Source organism: Setaria italica, chromosome III (assembly GCF_000263155.2).
Source record: "Setaria italica strain Yugu1 chromosome III, Setaria_italica_v2.0, whole genome shotgun sequence".
In the NCBI taxonomy this organism is placed as follows: Eukaryota; Viridiplantae; Streptophyta; class Magnoliopsida; order Poales; family Poaceae; genus Setaria; species Setaria italica.
In genome coordinates, this window is record NC_028452.1 from 50377627 (window position 1) to 50394642 (window position 17016).

The window sequence follows — 17016 nt, forward strand, 5'->3', positions numbered from 1 at the left end:
TTTATTTTTGAACTCATTTTGTATTCCGGCTTCACACTGCAGTAGAAAATAGTGCCGCATAATGCCCGACTACTGTAGCGAGAAGCCAAAACTGAAACCGGCTAAACCGTGCGGCCTTCGAAGCCCATCCCCCACAGGCCCAATGGGAACCACATGGCTTGTCGTTTGCGATAGCAACATCACCAGCAGCGCCATAAGACAAGACGTTTTTGGATGGATGGATACCACCCACACCACCATTCGAGCAGTGGAACCTCACCACCACAATTGAGCAAGCCTCATACGGTTTGGATATTGAGCAAGCCTCTCGCTACGCCGACGAGTACTCTCCACCAGCGTCGCTGGCTTGCCGTTCTTCGATCAACAGCATGATCTAGCAAATAGTGCATGAGTTATGAGCGTCATCGATCTCATTGTTGCGAGTCTCGCTGAGAGGATGAGCATCGTCGAGCCTCGGCACGAGTTCTTTACTCGTTAACGAAAAGTGACGCCGGGAGGCTATTCCTTGCCCCGTTTACACGGGAGCAATGCAAGCCTAGTCCATATGCTATTATACCAGCGAGGCTAGACGGGTTTCATCGAGATTTGAGGCAATAGACGGTTCCAAAAATTGCCATCTCAAAAATAAAATGAGATCTTTGGTTAGATTAGTCCTTTATCACATTAAATATTTAGATACTAATTAGGAGTATTAAATATGGACTAATTATAAACGCAATTGCACACATAAAGGCTAATTCGCGAGACAAATCTATTAAGCCTAATTAATTCATGATTAGCACATACTTATTGTAGCATCACATTGTCAAATTATGGACTAATTAGACTTAATAGATTCGTCTCGCGAATTAGTCTCCATCTGTGCAATTGGTTTTATAATTAGCCTAATTAATATCTAAACACTCTCGATATAACAGAGACTAAACTTTAATCCGTGTAATCAAACAATAACCGGAGAACAACTACAAATAAGATTCTGAATATGAAGTCAGGAGATGGTGCTTTTCCCGACGTCGTGGCACGATAATCCAGATTGGATTGGGCGTGTCTCGATTGGATGACCATCTCCTAGTCCTCCTAACAGCACAGTAGTAGCACACTTGCTATTGCCACTCTGCCAGCACAAATCCCTCTAGTTCAAGACCGCATAGCCGTCGGTGTCACCACTTTACGAGAGTCCACTTGATCGATATATAGCTCAAGAGTGCTGCACTCAATTAGCTCCGCCATGCAGCCACTAAGGTTTCCAAAATAATTATGGTTTCTTATTTACTTTTGAAATGTTTAATCATCGGATAATATAAGAGCTTGAAATCTTCTTGTCTGCCCTTAAAGAAGATGGCAAATCTGATATGATGCTAATGAACTGAATGCCGATTTTTGATTTCTTCAAGATTTCATTCGAAGTTTGGCCCTTGCACGTCTGCATTGAATTGGCTAGCTTTCGTCCAAACACTTTTATTGCCGAGCAGCCTGACCAACCTTAGCAGTTACTTGCCGCCAGCCTACCACTCCCGCCCAAGGAAAGCCTTCATCATCACCATACACACGCCTCCAAAGGAATCCTAGAAGCAGAGCCACTCCACTCCACCGATGGCGACCGCCGCGGCGGCGTTCGCGTCGCAGGTGCTGCGCGGGCGGTGGTTCATGGCGTACGGCTCCTTCCTCATCATGTCCGCGGCCGGCGCCACCTACATCTTCGCCATCTACTCCAAGGACATCAAGTCCACGCTGGGCTACACCCAGGAGCAGCTCAACACCGTCGGCTTCTTCAAGGACGTCGGCGCCAACATCGGCATCCACGCCGGCCTCGTCGCCGAGGTAACCCCGCCCTGGCTCGTCCTCGCCGTCGGCGCCGCCATGAACCTCGGCGGCTACCTCATGCTCTACCTCTCCGTCGCCGGCCGCGTCCGCCCCGCGCCGCCGCTCTGGCTCGTCTGCCTCTACATCGCCGTCGGGGCGAATTCGCAGGCGTTCGCCAACACCGGCGCGCTCGTCACCTGCGTCAAGAACTTCCCCGAGAGCCGCGGCGTCATGCTTGGTCTCCTCAAGGGGTTTGTCGGGCTCAGCGGCGCCATCTTCACCCAGCTCTACCTCGCCTTCTACGGCCCCGGCGGCGGCGGCGTCGACACCAAGCCGCTCATCCTGCTCGTCGGCTGGCTCCCGGCCGCCGTCTCCGTCGCCTTCCTCGGCTCCATCCGGATCATACGCGCGCCGCGGTCGCCCGTCGCGGCGCGCCGGGAGTACCGCGCGTTCTGCGGGTTCCTCTACGTGTCGCTCGCGCTCGCGGCGTTCCTCATGGTCGCCATCATCCTGCAGAAGCGGTTCCGGTTCACCCGCGCCGAGTACGGCGTCTGCGCCGCCGTCGTGTTCGTCATGCTGCTCCTCCCCCTCGGCATCGTCCTGCGCGAGGAGGCCGCGCTATTCAAGTACCACAACATCACGAACGCGCCCCCGGCGCACGCTGACGCGCCGGTTCTGTCCCCGCCGGTGACCGCGGCCACGAAGCAGGGGACGCAAGAATCCCCCGCGACGACGACGGCGGGTGCGAGATTTCTGGCCGCGCTGAGGCCGCCGCCGCGCGGCGAGGACTACACGATCCTGCAGGCGCTGGTGAGCGTGGACATGCTGCTGCTGTTCACGGCGACGGTGTTCGGCGTCGGCGGGACGCTGACGGCCATCGACAACATGGGCCAGATCGGCGAGTCGCTGGGGTACCCGCAGCGCAGCGTCGCCACCTTCGTCTCCCTCATCAGCATCTGGAACTACCTCGGCCGCGTGGCCGCCGGCTTCGCCTCGGAGGCGCTCCTGGCGCACCACCGCGTCCCGCGGCCGCTGCTGGTGGCAGGCGTGCTCCTCCTCGCCGTGCCGGGACACCTCCTCATCGCGTTCGGCGTGCCGGGGTCGCTGTACGTGGCGTCGGTGATGATCGGATTCTGCTTCGGGGCGGCGTACCCGATGATCCTGGCCATCATCTCCGAGCTCTTCGGCCTCAAGTACTACTCCACCCTCTACAACGTCGGGAACGTGGCCAGCCCCGTCGGCTCCTATATCCTCAACGTCCGCGTCGCCGGCCGCATGTACGACCGGGAGGCAGCGCGGCAGGGCGCCGTGGCGGCGGTGGCCGGAAAGGGCGTCACGTGCGCCGGCACGCTCTGCTACAGGGAGTCGTTCCTCGTCGTCGCGGCGGTGACCGTAGGCGCGGCGGCGGTCACGCTGGCTCTGGCGTGGAGGACGCGGAAGTTCTACGCTGGGGACATCTACGCCAGGTTCAAGGAGGGAACCGCGGGCAAGGGCGCCGCCGAGGAGCCGGTGGCGGAGTCCAAGGAGCAGGCGGAGGTGCATGGGCGCCGGGGAGGCGTTCAGCGAGAAAGCGACTGATGGATGCAAATGTCGGATCAAAACAAGTTTTTTTTTTGTCCAGAGAGCAGGTAAGATTGGAAATTTTTGTTCGTTTTATGGTGGGTTTTGGATTGCGAATTTTGTATGACCAGGTGATAGTTAATCTCTACAACAATATCTTCTCTGCAACTAAAAAAAGGGAGAAGAGACAAAATTTAAAAAGTTTTTTTTTGAAACGAACCTGGCAGGAGAGCTGCCGATTATATTAAAAAGGAGGAATCCAGACTGGATAAGTACAATGGATCAAAAATGAAATGACATGAGGCAAAATTGAGCCAGAAGAATAAAATAAAATAAAGCAACACTATGAACTCAGTCGCAATCAGCATCGCACCATTAGAGCGGAGAGATGTTTCGCTCCCGCCATAATCCACACGGTGGCCTCGTCTTTGATCCACTCAAAAATCATATTGACAGAAGACTCCTTGCTGTTAAATATTCTCATATTCCTTTCCCACCAAATTATCCATGTAACTAGCATAATCAAAGTTTGCATGCCTCTCTTGGAGCAGGAATTTGCTCCTGCTCTCATCGACCACCAGTGGTGCAGCGTATCGGCCTGTTGCCAAGCCCTCGGGTGGATTGCTGGCGCTGATAATCAGTCCGCCACCATGGCCCAGATTCTTGTTGTAATCCGGCATTCGGCGAAAAGGTGTAGCGCCGATTCTTGTGATCTCCGACATAGTGGGCAGGTAGCTGGATTCGGCCATCCCCTTTTCTGAAGTCTGTCAGCAGTCCAAAGGCGATTTTGGATTGCGAGCCGAAGGTTTTGCAGCTTCTAGGGGCCCATATTTTCCATATCAAGCCGTCAAAGTTGGTGGAAGCCGAACCAATGAACTGTGCGGCGTAAGCGGATTTTGCGGAGTAGTTACCATCTGCAGTAAGCTTCCAAATGATTTCATCTTGGACACCCGGGCGTAGGGCTACCTGTTGTACGACTTGCCACAGAAGGATGTATTCTCGGAAGTGTTGCACCGAGAAACTACTGTGATGTATGTTGATGTCCCGGATCCAAGTTCGGTTGTGAAGCGCATCACGTAAACTCCTGTTCTTTCTTTTTGAAATGGAGAAAATACTTGGCGCTACGTCCTTTGGCCTTTGGCCTTGAACCCAGGCACTATTCCAGAAGGAAGTCTTTGCTCCATCGCCTACGACGATGCGTGTACATGCCGCAAATAATTTCCTATCCGTGTTATTACACGGAACCTCGGAGCCTACCCAAAGCTTATCTTCTGCTTTCCACTCATGCCACAGCCACCTGAGCCTTAGTCCTCTTGCAAAGTTGTAGATGTTTAAAATACCTACTCCCCCCAATCTTGTCGGTCGGGCGGACCTTTGCTAATTCACTTTGCATTTCCCCCCTGTTAATGTCGCCGCCCCTGCCCAAAAGAACTTCTTGCGCTTTGCATCAATTTCCTTCATCACCTCTTTGGGGGCCTCCATTGCCGACAGGAGGTATACCGCTTGTGATGTTAATACTGATTTCGTGAGTGCTAGGCGTCCCGCCATAGTCATGTTCCTAGCATTCCACGCAGTGAGTTTGCAGGTCGCCTTGTCTATGACGTATTGGAAGTGTACTCTCTTGAGCCTTGACGTCGTTAGTGGAAGTCCAAGATATCGCACCGGAAAGGAAGACTGTGTGACTGGAATGTCTCCAAATATGTCGTCCATATTAAGCCCTTCGCATCTTATAGGCACCACACTAGATTTCTCGAAATTTGTTCTCAACCCCGACACTTCACCAAATCTAGTGAGTAGGTCAGCTAAGGCAATGACATCCTGCCTAGTCGGGTTTAGGAAAATAGCCGTGTCGTCGGTGTACATGGATGTTCGGAAATTGAGGGACCTGCCTCGCAGCTTGGATATGAATCCTCTGTCAGTGGCCTGTTCCAGCAAAGCTCGTAGTGGTTCAATTGCAATCACAAAAAGTAAAGGAGATAAAGGATCTCCTTGCCGTAGGCCTCTGTTATGCTTGATGGGGCTGTTTGGGACCCCATTGAGAAGGATCCTAGATGAAGATGTGTAGAATAGAGAGGCGATCCAATCCCGCCAACGAATAGGGAAGCCCAAGCGTTGAAGTAAATCTAGAATATAGTCCCATCGCACCGAATCAAACGCTTTGGCGATGTCAAGCTTAAAGAATAGTGCTGGAATTCGTTGTCGATGGTAGCGACGCGCCATGTTCCTGAGTCATAAAATTATCGTGGATGCTCCTTTGCTTGATGAAAGCCGATTGAGAATGTGATACAATGTTTTTCATGTGCGGGGCCAGTCGCATGGCGAGCACCTTTGTAATAATCATGATGAATGAGTGTATCAAACTTATCGATCGGAAGTCAGGGACTGCCTCGGCCCCTTCCTTTTTTGGTAACAACACTACGTTGGATGTGTTGATTAATGGCAGGCTCGTGCAATGCAAGTTATGAAAAGCGTTGGCTGCGTTTATGACGTCGCGCTTTATAATCTCCCAGCAGGCCTTATAAAATGCTCCAGTGAAGCCATCTGGTCCGGGCGCCTTGTCCGATGGTATGTCGAGTATTGCACGTTTAATTTCCTCCTCCGTGAAAGGTTCGGCGAGGGAGCTGAGGTCCAGACTGGGGAGATTTATGTTGTCCCAGTTAACGTCCTGTGATCGTTGTCCTGGTGGCCCCATCATCGTAGCGAAGTGGTGTTGAATTATGTTTGCTTTTCTTCGTGATTGAAAGCCCAACTGGACCCTTGCTTTAGTCGCTGAATGTAGTTTTTCTTCTTCCTTCCGTTAACCCTCCGATGGAAGTATTTGGTATTAGCATCACCTAATTTGATGTTCGTAATGCGTGATGCTTGTTTCCGTCTGACCCTTTCAACCACCGCCAGGCCGAGGATTCTTCGCTTAAGTTTTTGTCGCAGGTTCAATTCATCCCTGATGAGGGTTCTATGTTCTTGTGCCATATCCAATCTAAGGACGACATCAGACGCCATGAGAAGCTGCATCTTGGCATCCGGGTAAAAGTTGTGGCTCCAGGCTCTAAGCATTTGGGAAGTATCCCGTAACTTGTAGTACAGGCGGTGAAAAGGCTCGTGATGAGCGCAGGGCTTACTCCAAGCTTCAGTTACTACCTCCTTGAAGCGTGGCAATCTTGGCCAAAACTCTTCGAACCGGAATGTCTTTGGCCGTCGTGGTCCACTTTGATTGGAGAGGAGTAGTGGGCAGTGATCCGAGTGCGATGTTGAAAGTGCATGTAGAGTATGGGAGGCAAATAAGGCGTCACCTTCCGTATTACAGAACACTCGGTCGAGTCGGACAAGCGTCGGATTTTGTTGCTCATTGCTCCATGTGAAGCGGCGGTTCTGCAGTGGAATTTCCTTGAGCTCACAATCGCTGATCGCCTCTCTAAATAGACTCATCAGTCTAGTATTTAGCCTAGAATTGTTCTTATCCGCGGCTCTATATATGAGATTAAAATCACCCATTATAATCCACGATGTCCCACTGGGAGGCTTAAGTGTTAGCATTTCTTGTAAGAAGGCTCTCTTTTGCTCCTGACTGGATGGTCCGTAGATATTTGACAGTCTGAATGTTTCGCCATCATGTAGTGAAATAGAGGCTGATAAATGAAACATCCCCACAGCAATCTGTGAGACCTGCACTACCCTCTCATCCCACAATATCAGCAGTCCTCCTCTTGTACCTGAAGCTCCTGTGGCCGGCGCGAAAGCGTTTTTGTTTAACCAGTACCCACCTAAGTAAGACGAAGTGAAGTCATCTATCTGTGCAAGCTTGGTTTCCTGGAAGCATGCAATGGCGCACGTTGTGTTGGCCACAATCTGGTGAACTACATCCCTACGGGCTTGCTGATTAAGACCCCGTACATTCCAACATAATATATCAACGTCGGGGCCGATCATTTGAAATAGCACGTCGCGTCTCAGTGCTCTTCAGGCCGAGGCATTCTAACCCCTGCTGACGGCCGAAGGACGTACAAAGGGTGTCACAGAGCAACGAAGATGATTTGCAAGATGTCAGATGCCACATGTTTTGCAGCTTACAATTACAACCATAGTGAATAAGTCTTGCAACATATTGAAAGCATACAAGAAGTCTTGCAACACACAGCCGCCATCTTGTCATGGACACACAAAGGGTAGCACACAGGGACGTTATCAACATCCTCATGGTCGCACACAAAAGTACTGGGAGAGGAGACAGAAACATGTAAAATGTAGAGTGCAGCAGGGTGGCCATCCTGATTAAGCCACAGGAACCGTGGATGCCTCCTCCAGCTCACCGGCACCCTCACCGAGGATTGCCGCCATGGCATTGTCGGCGTCCTCCAACTCTTCATCTTCCAGATTGAACATTGCCGTCATTGCCGCGATGATGTCCGCCGGCAGCGCTCCACTGTACATATCCAGATATTCCTGCAAAGCACGTTCCACCGGCAGAAGATCGTCAGAGAGAAGGCCAAGTTTGCGGCAGAGATTCTGCTGCGCTCTCTGGACGGCATTCATCGGGCGTGCATTCGCCAGACGCGAGCTGCGCCGCACTGCAGACATATCAAAAGTGCGACGTTTGCGCCTACGGGGGGCCGGGCTTGGTGAACTTGCCTGCTGTGGTGGTGGCGAAGGCAAAGGCAGCACCGGGCGGGGCGGTGTCACGAACAGACTTGCAATGCCGGGGGAGGCTTGAGTGGTCGGCGCTGTTGGAGTAGCTGCAACCTGTGCGGCATCAGTTGGAGTAGCAGCAGCCTCCCAAAGCGCCTCTTGGGATACAACAGTCCCTCCCAGGACAGGCGACGGTGGTGAGTGGCCGGAGACAGGAACGTCCTGGTCGGCCTGAAGCTCCAACTGGCGAAGAGCGAGCTCCACCTCATCATGGGAGACGCTTCTGTCATTGTTGTGGGAGCCATCATTTTGAGTCCCCTGCACATTAGAGGGTACAATAGAAATCGCTGCACGAATCCTGTCAAAAGCAACAGAGACGGGAACAAGAGGAGGCGGATGCCGGCTTGTGGTCAGCAATGTGCATCTAAATCAAAGCACTAGCTCTCCGCCTGAAACCCACCAAAATTTAACTGAAATAGTGAAACCATGCATCGAGTTGAGTATTGCAGATTTCATGTTTCTTTGCAGTGACATTTGTTGGAGTTGGACAAGAACATTTCGATATTCTAAAAAACTTTCCATGGATGTGGTCCAATCTTACAGCTGTTCTTTCGGTTCTACCCTGTCTTCACCAATTCCCGCCTTGAACTTTGCGTAGATGTCTCCCGCGTAGAAATCCCTGGTCCTCCACGCCAGCACCGCCGTCACCACCGCCGCGGCTACGGTCACCGCGGTGATGACCAAGAACGACTCCTTGTAGCACCGGACGCCAATGCACGTGACGCCCTTTCCGGCCACGGCGGCCACCGCGCCCTGCCGCGCCGCTTCCCTGTCGTACATGCGGCCGGCGACGCGCACGTTGAGGATGTAGGAGCCCACCGGGCTCGCCGTGCCGCAGAAGTTGTACAGCGTCGAGTAGTACTTGAGGCCGAAGAGCTCCGACACGCTGGCGAGGATAAGCGGCTGCGCGGCGCCGAAGCAGAACCCGATCATCACCGACGCCACGTACAGCGACCCCGGCACGCCGAACGCAATGAGGAGGTGCCCCGGCACGGTCAGGAGGAGCACGGCAGCGAGGATCAGCGGCCGCGGGATGCGGTGGCGGGCAAGGAGCGCCTCGGAGGCGAAGCCGGCGGCGACGCGCCCGAGGTAGTTCCAGATGCTGATGAGGGAGACGAAGGTGGCGATGCTGCGCTGCGGGTAACCCAGCGACTCGCCGATCTGGCCCATGTTGTCGATCGCCGTCAGCGTGCCGCCGACGCCGAACACCGTCGCCGTGAACAGGAACAGCATGTCCACGCTCACCAGCGCCTGCAGGATCGTGTAGTCCTCGCCGCGCGGCGGCGGCCTCAGCGCGGCGACCAATCTCGCACCGACCCTCGCGGGCTTCGAGGTGACAGGCAAAGGCTCCGGCAACGGCGCCGGCTTGGCGGCCACGGTCGCCGGGGACGGCTCCGGCGCCTCTGCTCGCGCTTCATGCGCGTTCCTGAACAGAGCAGACTCCTCGCGCAGGACGATGGCGAAGGGGACGAGGAGCATGGAGAGCACGACGGCGGCGCAGACGCCGTACTCGGCGCGGGTGAAGGGGAACCGCTTCTGCAGGATGATGGAGACCATGAGGAACGCCGCGAGCGCGAGCGACACGTAGAGGAACCCGCAGAACGCGCGGTACTCCCGGCGCGCCGCGACGGGTGACCGCGGCGCGCGTATGATGCGGATGGTGCCGAGGAAGGCGACGGAGACTGCGGCCGGGAGCCAGCCGACGAGCAGGATGAGCGGCTTGGTGTCGACGCCGCCGCCGCCGCCGGGGCCGTAGAAGGCGAGGTAGAGCTGGGTGAAGATGGCGCCGCTGAGCCCGACGAACCCCTTGAGGAGACCAAGCATGACGCCGCGGCTCTCGGGGAAGTTCTTGACGCAGGTGACGAGCGCGCCGGTGTTGGCGAACGCCTGCGAGTTGGCTCCGACGGCTATGTAGAGGCAGACGAGCCAGAGCGGCGGCGCGGGGCGCACGCGGCCGGTGACGGAGAGGTAGAGCATGAGGTAGCCGCCGAGGTTCATGGCGGCGCCGACAGCGAGGACGAGCCACGGTGGGGTGACCTCGGCGACGAGGCCGGCGTGGATGCCGACGTTTGCGCCGACGTCCTTGAAGAAGCCGACGGTGTTGAGCTGCTCCTGCGTGTAGCCCAGCGTGGTCTTGATGTCCTTGGAGTAGATGGCGAAGATGTAGGTGGCGCCGGCCGCGGACATGATGAGGAAGGAGCCGTACGCCATGAACCACCGCCCGCGCAGCACCTGCACCGCGAACGCCGCCGCGGCGGTCGCCATGGCCGACGACTGCTTGCTTGCGCTGCCTGTCGCGAGCAGAGTGTGCGCTCTTCTGGATTACTAGTTGCTTACTTAATGAGTATAAATAACAGTTACTGGAAAGGAGTAGTTAGTTCTAAAGTTTGTGGGGGGAGAAATGCGTGCTGTATTTGTTGTTTTACCGGAGCATGCGCAGACCGGTGAGTTGGAAAGTTAAAAGAAGAGATGAGATTGAACTTTAGACCAAGAAGTTGGCATTTGATACTGTTCTGCTCTTGTTTATTTCTTATTAGCCGTAATAGTAGAATAATATTTGGACATGCAGTGATATTGGTAACCTGTTGCATTGGCCTAATAAGCAATTAAGCAACTAACCTGTGAGTTAACTTGATAACACATGGTAGGAAGTTTTATAGGACTTGGTTTGTATCTTACTGTTGATGATGCACAGCATCCAACTGGAGTAGTAGACAACAAAAGGGCAGCATGTAGTTTACTGAAGGATCGTTTCGTGCGGCTTGATTCCGGCACAAGGGTCACGGGCAACGACGACTCTGTGTCCTTTTGGATGCATGTGTCCTCAGCAATATGTACGATTATCAGCCACGATTAGGATTATGAGCATGCATGGAAAAGACCCTCAATTGTTGGCCTTGAGGAGGATTGACTAGCCGGGCAAATTTCAGTGCAAACAAATGACAATCACAATCACTGTAACTGGATTTAACTCGAATTCACAATCATAATCACAAATCGCTCCTACTGTAGTGATCAAATCAAATGGACGTACGCACGAGATAAATATTTTATTTGATTGATGATGATTAAAGTTTGATTCAAGAGAACCAACAAGAAATAATTCAAGTAAAGTTTGATCCTAATCCAAGAGCTCAAGTATTACAATAATTAGTTATTATTAATTGTGGATTGGAGCCGTAGCTTCGATTCTTCGGCCGGTGACCGGTGTAGATGAAGCTAGCTAGCTATCTATCCGGAGGCCTCGACGACGGCGACCTGCCCTCGGCGCGCGGCGGCAATCGTTGAGGATGTCGTCGACGTAGAACTGGCACCTGCTGATGTCGCTGCCGCTGTGGTTGATGCAGTCCTGGAAGGCCTGGACGTGGATCTCGCACGGGCTGCTAGCCGGAGCCGCTGCAGCCGCCGCCGTGGTGGTCTCGTGTGCGCCACGGCCGTGCTGGCGCCCCACAGGCCACAGCCATCCGTCGGCGATGGCGGAGGCCACCTTGGATCTGGCGCGGGGAGCAGAGTGCAAATCAATCGGACACGTAATTAGTTGATTGATAGGTAAATCTGATAATAATCCTTCTTCACACTCGGCTCGATCCATGGTATGCAGGCAAGGCAGATGATCTTCTTCTGGAGGAATGCAATAGAGTAGACGACCATGTACGATACTATGCCTCGTTTGTTTCCACCTATAAGCGGCTTATGTCATTGGATACAAACTCCTAAAGTTTAGTAGTGTACTAAAAGTTTAGGATCCTCAAATTGCTAGTTCTAAAGTTTAGTACAGAGCTGTTTGGATGGACTACTAATCTTTAGGATCTTAGAGGGAAAATGTTATTTTTACCCTCAATTACTTCTCTAAACTACCCCTGCACTGTTCACGTCATTAATGTATGCGAGGGCAATAGGGGTAAAGGAGGACTTGGGGACCACTTTTAGAAGAAATAGGATCTATCAGTAGCTCTTGGCCCTCCTAATGAAAATGATCCTCCTAAAGTTTAGGAGTGTACTTTTAGGACCCATGTTTGGATACACAATTCCTAAATGTGTCCTAAAAGTGGACTCCTAATCTTTAGGAGGGTGTATCCAAACAGACCCTTATTGGTGGAAATAAGTGAGAATTCTGCCAATCACTTTGCTTGTTTCATCGATTCTCGTTTATATGGTAAGCTTTCAGAGATTTGAACTACAAGAAATGAGAAGCGAGAAAATCTTCACTTAAATTATAATAAAAAATAACTAGGAAAAGCGTATCAAACAGCGCTACTACGGGCTATTTCCACGGCGGCGGTTGCTGCGACACGCATCGTAACAATAACTCTTCAGACTCCAGAGCGGGCCGCCCGTTCCTGGGCTCTTGGCCCAACTAGCCCATTTTCAACCAGCAGCACAGCCTTCTTGCCTGCTTTCCTGCGGCCAGAACGTGGGTGGGCCAAGACCTCAGCATCAGTCACTCATGTCCGTGCCAGTCACACACTCTCTCTCTCTGTGTTACTACTTTTCAAAAAATAAAAAAAAAGTCTCCCTCTGTTTTGTTGGCAGCCGGACAGACAGAGGCACGAAGCCGCACAGCGTGGGACACGGACACGTGACCCGGCACAGTTTTCTTTCTTTCTTTCCTTCCGGGTGGGGAGCCACATCAGCATAGACTGTCCATGCCTCGTCTCGAGCGTTGCACCCGAGCTATTACTCCTCCGTTCAAATTTAATTATATTTAGTTTAAAAAATTAAAAAAACTTACAATTTTGGAACCGAGGGAGTACATCGGAGCACTGCTTAATATTCTAATCTCACTGCCGAACCACCTGCAATTTGGGTTAATATTCTAATCTCACTACCGTCGAATCTCTCGAAAAGGGATCACCACTGCAGATTTTCATGTGGAGTTGAGCCACGAACTCTTTGACACGCTCATGATGCTCATCTTATCAGGTACTACAAGGTTATTCTGAGATAAAACTGCAGCTGTACTTCTTTTCTTTCTCGCATGTTGCATCCCAATTCCAAAATGGCTCACCCCTCTTTATCAAAAATAAAAATAAAAATGGCTCACCCCTGTCGTGTAGATTCCTCCTCAGCCCTCTTGCTCCAACAAAGATGTCAAATTTACACTGCAGTTGATCAGAAAATAGCCACCAGGCAGATAAAAACGCAAAAGAAGAAGATCATCTCTATGCACGACAGTACATGCTCATTAGCCATTAGGTTGCTGGTTCTGTGCAAGAACCACTGTCGTGTAGATTCCCCCCCTCAGCCATATCTTGCTGCAACAAAGATGTCAAATTTGCACTGCAACCAGAGTAGGTTGAACCCAGCTGCAGTTGATCAGAAAATGGCAACCAGACAGATAAAAACGCAAAAGATCATCTCTATGTACAACAGAAATCAACGCTCATTAGCCATTAGAGGTTGTTGGTTCTGTGCCAAGAACCACTCTGACTTGCGTTGACCGAGCACAAAAAAAAGAAGGTGAGAATCTGCACCTTGTCCACCAACACTCCTACACGGTTTGGTTCATCATCATGTATCTACAAAACTTATGCTTCCCACCACTCTCATCCATCATGTTGCTCCGGCATCAGCTACCAAAGTAGTGTATTACTACTACTCATCAGCTCAGAGCTCCAGGTGCTGCTCGTAGCACAGCTCGCTCATGCAGGGAGACAGGATCTCCTCCTCCAGCATCTTCAGGACGGCGCTCATCGATGGCCGCTGCCCGGGGTCGGCGTCCGTGCACATCGCAGCAATGTCTAGAATGGCTTCCACCGCTTCCACCTCCACGTCACCGCATCTCTCGTCGATGATGTCCTCCAGCCGGTGCTCCCCTGTTAGCGTGTTCAGCTGCACAAAGGCGCAGGTGCACAGTTTTGGGAGTTCAGGTCACCACTTCACCAACAACAACTATAACCACAGGTAATAAGTAAAGCATTTACCCAGCCTACAATGTTCAGTCCCTTCTTGATGAAGCATGCATCAGTTGGCCTCTTTCCAGTCACCAGCTCCAGCAAAAGCACTCCAAAGCTATACACGTCCGATTTCTCAGTAGCATGCCCGTTCTGCAAGTACTCTGTCACCCAAAGTGTCAAAATAAGCATCCAATTTCACCTTTTTTTAAAAAACAAAATTTCACTTTCAATTGGAGCTACACAACATTACATTCAAAAATTTATGTCTACAATTACAATTTTTACCATTAAAAGAGTAATGCAGAAAATTTCTACAGCTCAGTGAATGATCAACCTTTTTTTACAATTCTTGTTTAACTTCTTTTTGGTCTTGTTCGTGTTTCTCTACAACATGCACTTTCAGTCTTTCATTTCAGTACAACTAATAGCATTCAATGTTCTTTGAATAATGCAGAAATTCTACAGTTCAGTGAATGAACATTTGTTTTTACTGTCCTTGTTTAACTTCTTGTTGGTCGGGATGTTCTACAAGACACACTTTCAGTCTTATGTTTCAGTAACAGCTAATAACTTTCATCTGTCAGCTCTTAACCTCCAATTAGAACCGTATGACTAGTTGAAAATTTTGCACTGTAGAAATCAAAACAGTAATGTCCACCTAGTAAAGTAAGATAAGTACCTGGTGCTAGGTATCCAAATGTACCAGCCACGACAGTGGTAACATGGGCGCCATTGTCCACAAGCAGTCTCGCAAGGCCAAAATCAGAGACACGAGGCTCCAAGCTTCTATCCAGAAGGATATTACTTGCTTTGATGTCCCTATGCACAATCCCAGGTGAGCAATCATGGTGCAGATATGCCAGACCCCGAGCTGAGCCCAGGGCGATTTTCATACGTGCATTCCAGTTCAATGGCTGGTCCTCTTGTTCATCTCCTGCCACAGGTAGAACGGCATGTCAAAGAAGGCAATGCACTGGTGCCAGTGAATTGTTACAGTGATCATGCCAAGAGATGCATGATGGTGGGCATTCTTACCATGAAGGTAGCAATCCAAGCTGCCCAGCTCCACAAAATCGTATATGAGTAGCTTCGCTGTGGGGAGTCTGCAGTAGCCACGCAGATTGACAAGATTTATGTGCCTGATGCTGCCCAAAATCTCGAGCTCCTTCTCAAAGGTCCTGTCACGACTTTCACGGCTGAGATCAATCCTCTTCACAGCAAATGATGTGCCATCATCCATTACCATTTTGTACACTGTGCCAAACCCCCCGCTGCCAACCACATCCTCTTCATCAAGCAGCTCCAACCTTCTAATAATCTCACTTGTTGAGTACGGAAGGTTCCACTGGTATGTCACAAGCTTTGCACCTAAATCATGGGGGAAAAAAGTAAAATTAGTTTTCGTGTAGTCAGTCTGGATAAAACTGTACAACTCTGGTTAGTCACCACAATCAGCATCTTTCTATTTTATTTCTTTCTTCTTTCTATTATATTTCTTTTTGAGGAGAAACACTACGAAATTGTGTGTCATTTTCATTACCATCAGGAACACTTTGCTTGTCCATCTTTACATAGTTCCCGCCAATGCTCTTCTTCCTGGACAGCAAGCAAATCCATAGGAACCCGAGTACAGCAATCAAGGCAAGGGCCAAGGTTGACATTGAACCGATCACAATGCCATTCAGAAAGTGCGATGTTTTGTTGTTGTTGATAGGAGAAACACCTATTTGAAACAGAAATAATAAATATCAACAGCAGTTAGCCCACACATGCACTAAAATTGGTAAAAAAAAAGAGTTAAGAACTGTACTCAAATAGAATGGGAGACTTGCCAGCTGAAGAGAGAGGATCGGAATGTGGCAGCACAGCAGGAAAGCCGAGGGTTCCACGGCAAGCTCTCTGGATGGGCAAGCCACAAAGCTCCAGATTTCCAACAAACCTGCATCACGTGAACAAATGCACAACAACATTAAATACAGGTATCCAACGTCATAATAGGAAGCACGAATGAAACAAGGGACAAAGGTTGACGGGACCAAAGCTTACGAGCTGCTTTTGAAGGTTCCGAGGACACCCACATTTGGGATCTCTCCGGAGAAGAAATTAGTGGACAGGTTCCTGGAGATGGTAAATGTGCAGCCCTCTCAGTTTTACTTTTACATCTCCAACAACAAGGGCATGAGGAATGCTCATCAGAAAACTTACAGAAAGCGGAGGTGAGTAAGGCTTCCAATCGACGCAGGAATTGTGCCCCTCAACAGGTTGCTCGACAGGTCCCTGCAGTTTCAGCACATTATTAGATCAACAGAAGGCCGTAAAAGCACAATGAAAGATTGTAGTGTGAAGAGCATACAAGATTGTGAGGTGCACGAGCTCGCCAATCTCTGAAGGGATACCACCTTGCAGGTAGTTAGCTCTCAGGTAACTGAACATAAACAGCAAGAAAAAGGTTCAATCATTGATTTGAACAGCCTGACGAGTTAGCAGAACAAATCGAGGAAACTAAACTAGTATAGTTGGGAGTAGCTGCAAAATCATACTAGTAGTAGCTTACATACATTGCCCTCAGTTCTGTGCAGTTCTTGATCTCTGCAGGGATTGGGCCGTGCAAGCTGTTCTGGTGCAGAGCTCTGAAAAGGGAAAGGTCCACCCGTCCGTCCGTCCACAGGCAGCATAAATACATGCACAAGCACAAAGAGAAAAGGACAATTTCAGTTGGTATTGGTTCTTTCTATTTACACATCTTAACACAAAAGGAAAAAAAAAAGAGCGAGAGAGAAGAAAAGCATTTGGTCCTAGAAATGGTGAAGAAAATCTTACATCCTCTGCAGCTTGTCCAGCCTCCCGATGCTTGGTGAAATGATGCCCCCAAGCTGCATGTATGGGAGATTTCTGCACCCAAAAGAAGACACACATTATTTTACTACTATTCAGATGCTGTAAAAAGGAGGGAACAAGGAATCCAAGAAGAGGGCATCGGTAGCCGAGCCATCATCACACATTTGACAGTTCATTCAAATAATAACCGAGGGAAGAGGGGGGGGGGGGGGGGGGGGGGGGAGATTAAAAATGT

At 50.7% G+C, this 17016-nt stretch overlaps 3 protein-coding genes across 3 annotated transcripts in view; 1 reads left to right on the forward strand and 2 right to left on the reverse strand.

Moving 5' to 3' along the window:
* The first annotated feature begins 1349 nt into the window (after positions 1 to 1349).
* LOC101752820 lies at positions 1350 to 3573 on the forward strand. Its single transcript, XM_004963271.3, has one exon. It carries the CDS (start codon positions 1594 to 1596, stop codon positions 3379 to 3381), a length of 1788 nt encoding a protein of 595 aa, XP_004963328.1. The 5' UTR covers positions 1350 to 1593; the 3' UTR covers positions 3382 to 3573.
* A 4909-nt stretch (positions 3574 to 8482) lies between these two features.
* Positions 8483 to 10365, reverse strand: LOC101753233 (protein NUCLEAR FUSION DEFECTIVE 4). The gene has a single exon (XM_004963272.2). The coding sequence runs from the start codon at positions 10309 to 10311 to the stop codon at positions 8584 to 8586; it is 1728 nt and encodes a 575-aa protein (XP_004963329.1). The 5' UTR covers positions 10312 to 10365; the 3' UTR covers positions 8483 to 8583.
* A 2955-nt stretch (positions 10366 to 13320) lies between these two features.
* LOC101753643 (LRR receptor-like serine/threonine-protein kinase FEI 1) overlaps positions 13321 to 17016 on the reverse strand; it is a 4297-nt gene continuing 601 nt past the window's right edge. The window contains exons 3-13 of the mRNA XM_014804814.2: positions 16764 to 16836; positions 16502 to 16573; positions 16297 to 16368; positions 16149 to 16220; positions 15990 to 16061; positions 15776 to 15882; positions 15484 to 15666; positions 14979 to 15311; positions 14623 to 14877; positions 13971 to 14104; positions 13321 to 13878 (exon numbers count right to left, since the gene is read on the reverse strand). Of these exons, the coding sequence (XP_014660300.1) occupies positions 13654 to 13878; positions 13971 to 14104; positions 14623 to 14877; positions 14979 to 15311; positions 15484 to 15666; positions 15776 to 15882; positions 15990 to 16061; positions 16149 to 16220; positions 16297 to 16368; positions 16502 to 16573; positions 16764 to 16836 (1598 nt within the window). The 3' untranslated portion in view covers positions 13321 to 13653. The remainder of the gene's footprint in view (positions 13879 to 13970; positions 14105 to 14622; positions 14878 to 14978; positions 15312 to 15483; positions 15667 to 15775; positions 15883 to 15989; positions 16062 to 16148; positions 16221 to 16296; positions 16369 to 16501; positions 16574 to 16763; positions 16837 to 17016) is intronic.